The 6,701-nt window shown below is 55.8% G+C and overlaps 2 protein-coding genes across 2 annotated transcripts; both read left to right on the top strand.

Annotated features, from left to right (window-relative positions):
* Positions 1 to 332: 332 nt before the first annotated feature.
* Positions 333 to 2,869, top strand: LOC122923713 (RUN and SH3 domain-containing protein 1-like). Its single transcript, XM_044274564.1, has 2 exons — positions 333 to 1,990; positions 2,405 to 2,869. The coding sequence occupies exons 1-2, from the start codon at positions 607 to 609 to the stop codon at positions 2,746 to 2,748; spliced, it is 1,728 nt and encodes a 575-aa protein (XP_044130499.1). The 5' UTR covers positions 333 to 606; the 3' UTR covers positions 2,749 to 2,869.
* LOC122923715 (extensin-2-like) lies at positions 2,811 to 6,690 on the top strand. The gene is made up of 2 exons (XM_044274566.1): positions 2,811 to 2,864; positions 3,076 to 6,690. The coding sequence occupies exons 1-2, from the start codon at positions 2,811 to 2,813 to the stop codon at positions 6,688 to 6,690; spliced, it is 3,669 nt and encodes a 1,222-aa protein (XP_044130501.1).
* The last annotated feature ends 11 nt before the right edge of the window (positions 6,691 to 6,701 follow it).

Below are 6,701 nucleotides of genomic sequence, written 5' to 3'. Positions count from 1 at the left end.
CTCTGCACTGTATAATAACCTGTCCTCATATCCCCCATCCAGGTTTGTGCCCTGTTCTTCCTTAGTTTCCTTCGTAGCTTTGCTGATGTTGTGGATTGTAGTCCCGCATGAGCGTGTTGCACTGGGCTCGTCTTGTTCATGTGACCAATTTGTGTACACCGTTTGTTGGACCTGTCGAAGCATCTCATCATGGACCTGCCTGCTTCTTATCTCCTACAGGAAACCATTAAGGCCACACGTGCTTGGCGACTAGGGGAACCGGCTGAGGACTACGACTACATCTTACAGACAGGACGGCCAATGACAACTACTAGAGGAACCAGCTGAGGACTACGACTAGAGGAACTGTTCTACAGCTAGGACGGCTGACAACTACAACCAGACGAACCGCTGTACAACTAGGACGGCTGACAACTACAAGACGAACCGCTGTATAGCTAGGACAGCTGGCAACTACGACTAGAACTGCAGCTAGATCTTACAGACAGCCGGCGCCTACGACTAGAGGAACCAGCTGATGACTACATCTAGAGCTGCAGCCAGATCCTTCCTGGTCACCAGCGTGAAGATCTAATTCATGTTCAGATCTCAACATCAGATTCCACAATGCTGACTTCTAGAAAAGCCCTTATGAGCAATCTCAACTTTGTCCATCTACAGCATGTGTCCCTCGGGGTTCACCTATCAATGCACCCCGAGGTGACCGATGCTCCTAATAACCAAGACACAATCATGAAATATGGATGTCAGCACAAGTGGCGAGACACGACAGAGGTGGACCAAAACTCCAATGACCTATCAGTGCCATGTCGGTGTTGTGACCTTCACACTGAAATGGAAGCCTCTTTACACTACAGCTCCTTGGAAGATCTGGACACGATCATACGTAATGAGTGCCTGTCACCAGATGATCTGCCACTGAGTCCACTGTCTCTGTCTTCTCCTTCCACTGACAGCAGCAGTTCATCAGACTTCACTCTGGACGATTCTCCGGCCTCCATGTACTACAAGGAGTACTCTCAGGATGGTCTGGACACCCCAGACCAGCAGCCGGATATCATCCCTCTTGATGTGGCCCTAGAAGGTCCACTATCCCCCAGATCCAACACAATACTGAGCGAGAACCCATCAGAAACCAACAACAATATGGAGGTAGAGGACACACCATTTATAGACTGGAGCTCCATGCTGGACAGTAACAGTAACACCCTCATAGAAAGATCGGGGTCTTCCTCCCTGGATAGCGATACCACCACAGAGCATGAAGTCCAGACAAACAAAGCCAGAGAAAAAAACTGTACAGATCATTGGTCTGAAGAGCAGGACCTTCTATCAGGACTCCTAGGAAATGCATCTAGCCTCACCCCAAAGAAGACGATCACTTCATTCCATGAGCTGGCCCTGAGGAGGAGGAGGAGTGGGGGGCTGCCGCCCTCACAGGTGAAAAGAGACCGCAGTGACTGGCTTATCGTCTTCTCCCCAGACAATGAGCAGCCGCCGATGAATGAGCTGACCGCCTCTGCTTTTTATCATGGAATACCGGAACTGCAAACTCAACAGTTATCGGCAGCAAAGGAGGTCACCACTTTTCGTGAAATGAGGTATCGCAATTACCTGAACAAGCTGAGTGTCCATGAGGAGAGACCAAACATGACCTCAGCAAGGTCCACCGCTGAACCTTCATCTATAGAAGTGGTCTGGGGTGCAGCCGAAGACCCCAATCACTCTAAGATACTCCTCACAACAAAACCAGAAGTGGACGACAGCCACGATCAGAGACAAGGGCCACCACACTCCAAGAACATGGACTGTAGAACAGTCGATGCAAATATACCATCCCCGAGCGGTCACGCAGAGTCTGTCCTTGTGGACACCCAGCCAGCTTTTGAGGAGAAAGATGCTAGACGTGAGGTAACAGACAATAAAGTGAGACCAGCAGAGACCTGGATACGAGGAATGGCTGACGGCGGTGACCACAGAGGACAGGAAGGTGAGGTCTGTCTCCAGATCCTGCTTAACAGGGTATGCCATGTTACACTTCTCAGTCACACAGAAGACATCCCACCATAACTCAAGGATGTGGGGGTCACAAGTGCAAAATAACACCATAAGGGTCTCTAAGGAGGCGGAGCCTGTTCACAATCAGATGGGAAACTCCACCTCTCAGCAACATAGTAGTTCACATGTAGAAAGAAGTGCATTGTGGGGGTACAGAGGCCAGCGGGATTCAATGTTCTCTGCTCCATCGTCAGTGTGCTGACACTAACTGCCCTCCTGTCTCTTCCCTCGCTTGCTCCACCGCCCCCTCTCCTTCCTCTGCTCTCTCTCACCCCCTGCTGGCACTATGTGTGTATGTTATGGCTGGGATCATACCATACGTGCTGTGGCCTCCTTTGCCCCCAAGTCTCCAACCTACGGCCCGTCTACCTGTACTCCCTGCTGTCCCCGCACTGCTCTGCCCGTCCCTCTGGCCCTGCCCAGCTGTCCTGGTACTCCAGCTTTCCACCCCGTCTGTCCCCTCTGGGCGCTTCCTCCCCGCCTCACCGGGCACTGCTTCACCTGCTGGACCTTCCAGATAAAGCCATTCTGCAATCACCAATGTTCCCGAGAAGAAGGACCTACCTCCGAATGACAAGAGGCGGTGAAGCTCGGGGCCAGGCGCTGACGGACCCCCCGGACACAGGTTACCCACCTTCTCTTCATAGTTCTCTTCTACATCCTTTTTCTTATTGTCTGACAGAGGAGTGACCACCCAGGACATGTAGAGCGGGGGCTCCTGGGACTACACCTGACGCCTCGCCAGCTGTACCATGTCATGGAGAGAGAGGCCACCTACCTACCAGTTCCCAGGAGAGACCCCATGTGTGACCTATACAACCCCAAAATATCTCACACTCCCCTCCATCTGCCTATCTCACCTCACACTCCCCTCCACCTACGTATCTCACCTCACACTCCCCTCCACCTACGTATCTCCCCTCACACTCCCCTCCACCTGCCTATCTCCCCTCACACTCCCCTCCACCTGCCTATCTCCCCTCACACTCCCCTCCACCTGCGTATCTCACCTCACAGCCCCCTCCACCTGTGTATCTCACCTCACAGCCCCCTCCACCTGCGTATCTCACCTCACACTCCCCTCCACCTGCCTATCTCACCTCACACTCCCCTCCACCTACATATCTCACCTCACACTCCCCTCCACCTGCCTATCTCCCCTCACACTCCCCTCCACCTGCGTATCTCACCTCACAGCCCCCTCCACCTGCCTATCTCCCCTCACACTCCCCTCCACCTGCGTATCTCACCTCACACTCCCCTCCACCTGCCTATCTCCCCTCACACTCCCCTCCACCTGTGTATCTCACCTCACACTCCCCTCCATCTGTGTATCTCACCTCACACTCCCCTCCATCTGTGTATCTCACCTCACACTCCCCTCCATCTGCCTATCTCACCTCACACTCCCCTCCACCTACGTATCTCACCACACACTCCCCTCCATCTGCCTATCTCCCCTCACACTCCCCTCCACCTGTGTATCTCACCTCACTCTCCCCTCCACCTACGTATCTCACCTCACACTCCCCTCCACCTACATATCTCACCTCACACTCCCCTCCATCTGCCTATCTCACCTCACACTCCCCTCCACCTGCCTATCTCACCTCACACTCCCCTCCACCTACGTATCTCACCACACACTCCCCTCCACCTACGTATCTCACCTCACTCTCCCCTCCACCTGCCTATCTCCCCTCACACTCCCCTCCACCTGTGTATCTCACCTCACTCTCCCCTCCACCTACGTATCTCACCTCACACTCCCCTCCACCTACATATCTCACCTCACACTCCCCTCCACCTGCCTATCTCCCCTCACACTCCCCTCCACCTGCCTATCTCCCCTCACACTCCCCTCCACCTGTGTATCTCACCTCACACTCCCCTCCACCTACATATCTCACCTCACACTCCCCTCCACCTGCGTATCTCACCTCACACTCCCCTCCACCTACGTATCTCACCACACACTCCCCTCCACCTACGTATCTCACCTCACTCTCCCCTCCACCTACGTATCTCACCTCACACTCCCCTCCACCTGCGTATCTCACCTCACACTCCCCTCCACCTACGTATTTCACCTCACACTCCCCTCCACCTACGTATCTCACTTCACAGCCCCCTCCACCTGTGTATCTCACCTCACACTCCCCTCCACCTGCGTATCTCACCTCACACTCCCCTCCACCTGCCTACCTCACCTCACACTCCCCTCCACCTGCCTACCTCACCTCACACTCCCCTCCACCTGCCTACCTCACCTCACACTCCCCTCCACCTGCCTACCTCACCTCACACTCCCCTCCACCTGCGTATCTCACCTCACAGCCCCCTCCACCTGTGTATCTCACCTCACACTCCCCTCCACCTGTGTATCTCACCTCACACTCCCCTCCACCTGTGTATCTCACCTCACACTCCCCTCCACCTGCGTATCTCCCCTCACACTCCCCTCCACCTGCATATCTCACCTCATATTCCCCTCCACCTGCGTACCTCCCCTCACAATCCCCTCCACCTGTGTATCTCACCTCACACTCCCCTCCACCTGTGTATCTCACCTCACACTCCACCTGCGTATCTCACCTCACACTCCACCTGCGTATCTCACCTCACACTCCCCTCCACCTGCGTATCTCACCTCACACTCCCCTCCACCTGCGTATCTCACCTCACACTCCCCTCCACCTGCGTATTTCACCTCACACTCCCCTCCACCTGCGTATCTCACCTCACACTCCCCTCCACCTGCGTATCTCACCTCACACTCCCCTCCACCTGCGTATTTCACCTCACACTCCCCTCCACCTGTGTATCTCACCTCACACTCCCCTCCACCTGCGTATCTCCCCTCACACTCCCCTCCACCTGTGTATCTCCCCTCACACTCCCCTCCACCTGTGTATCTCCCCTCACACTCCCCTCCACCTACATATCTCCCCTCACACTCCCCTCCACCTACATATCTCCCCTCCACCTACATATCTCACCTCACACTCCCCTCCACCTGCGTATCTCACCTCACACTCCCCTCCACCTGCGTATCTCACCTCACACTCCCCTCCACCTGTGTATCTCACCTCACACTCCCCTACACCTGCGTATCTCACCTCACACTCCCCTCCACCTGCGTATCTCACCTCACACTCCCCTCCACCTGTGTATCTCACCTCACACTCCCCTCCACCTGCGTATCTCACCTCACACTCCCCTCCACCTGCGTATCTCACCTCACAGCCCCCTCCACCTGCGTATCTCCCCTCACACTCCCCTCCACCTGCGTATCTCACCTCACAGCCCCCTCCACCTACGTATCTCACCTCACACTCCCCTCCACCTACATATCTCACCTCACACTCCCCTCCATCTGCCTATCTCACCTCACACTCCCCTCCACCTGCGTATCTCACCTCACACTCCCCTCCACCTGTGTATCTCACCTCACACTCCCCTCCACCTGCGTATTTTACCTCACACTCCCCTCCACCTGCGTATCTCACCTCACAGCCCCCTCCACCTGCGCATCTCACCTCACACTCCCCTCCACCTGCGTATTTTACCTCACACTCCCCTCCACCTGCGTATCTCACCTCACAGCCCCCTCCACCTGCGTATCTCACCTCACAGCCCCCTCCACCTGTGTATCTCACCTCACACTCCCCTCCACCTGTGTATCTCACCTCACGCTCCCCTCCACCTGCGTATCTCACCTCACACTCTCCTCCACCTACGTATCTCACCTCACACTCCCCTCCACCTGCCTATCTCCCCTCACACTCCCCTCCACCTGTGTATCTCACCTCACACTCCCCTCCACCTGAGTATCTCACCTCACACTCTCCTCCACCTACGTATCTCACCTCACACTCCCCTCCACCTGCCTATCTCCCCTCACACTCCCCTCCACCTGTGTATCTCACCACACACTCCCCTCCACCTGCCTATCTCCCCTCACACTCCCCTCCACCTGTGTATCTCCCCTCACATTCCCCTCCACCTGCGTATCTCACCTCACAGCCCCCTCCACCTGTGTATCTCACCTCACACTCCCCTCCACCTGCGTATTTTACCTCACACTCCCCTCCACCTGCCTATCTCCCCTCACACTCCCCTCCACCTGCGTATCTCACCTCACACTCCCCTCCACCTGCGTATCTCACCTCACACTCCCCTCCACCTGCCTATCTCACCTCACACTCGCACTCCCCTCCACCTGCGTATCTCACCTCACACTCCCCTCCACCTGTGTATTTTACCTCACACTCCCCTCCACCTGCGTATCTCACCTCACAGCCCCCTCCACCTGTGTATCTCACCTCACACTCCCCTCCACCTGCGTATTTTACCTCACACTCCCCTCCACCTGCGTATCTCACCTCACACTCCCCTCCACCTGCGTATCTCACCTCACACTCCCCTCCACCTGCCTATCTCCCCTCACACTCCCCTCCACCTGTGTATCTCCCCTCACACTCCCCTCCACCTGCGTATTTTACCTCACACTCCCCTCCACCTGCGTATCTCACCTCACACTCCCCTCCACCTGCGTATCTCACCTCACACTCCCCTCCACCTGCGTATTTTACCTCACAGCCCCCTCCCCTGCGTCTCGCGCCCTTATAGAATTCGCAGGA

The sequence above is a fragment of the Bufo gargarizans genome, unplaced genomic scaffold, assembly GCF_014858855.1.
Source record: "Bufo gargarizans isolate SCDJY-AF-19 unplaced genomic scaffold, ASM1485885v1 original_scaffold_1828_pilon, whole genome shotgun sequence".
In the NCBI taxonomy this organism is placed as follows: Eukaryota; Metazoa; Chordata; class Amphibia; order Anura; family Bufonidae; genus Bufo; species Bufo gargarizans.
This window is presented reverse-complemented; position numbering and strand designations above follow the sequence as displayed.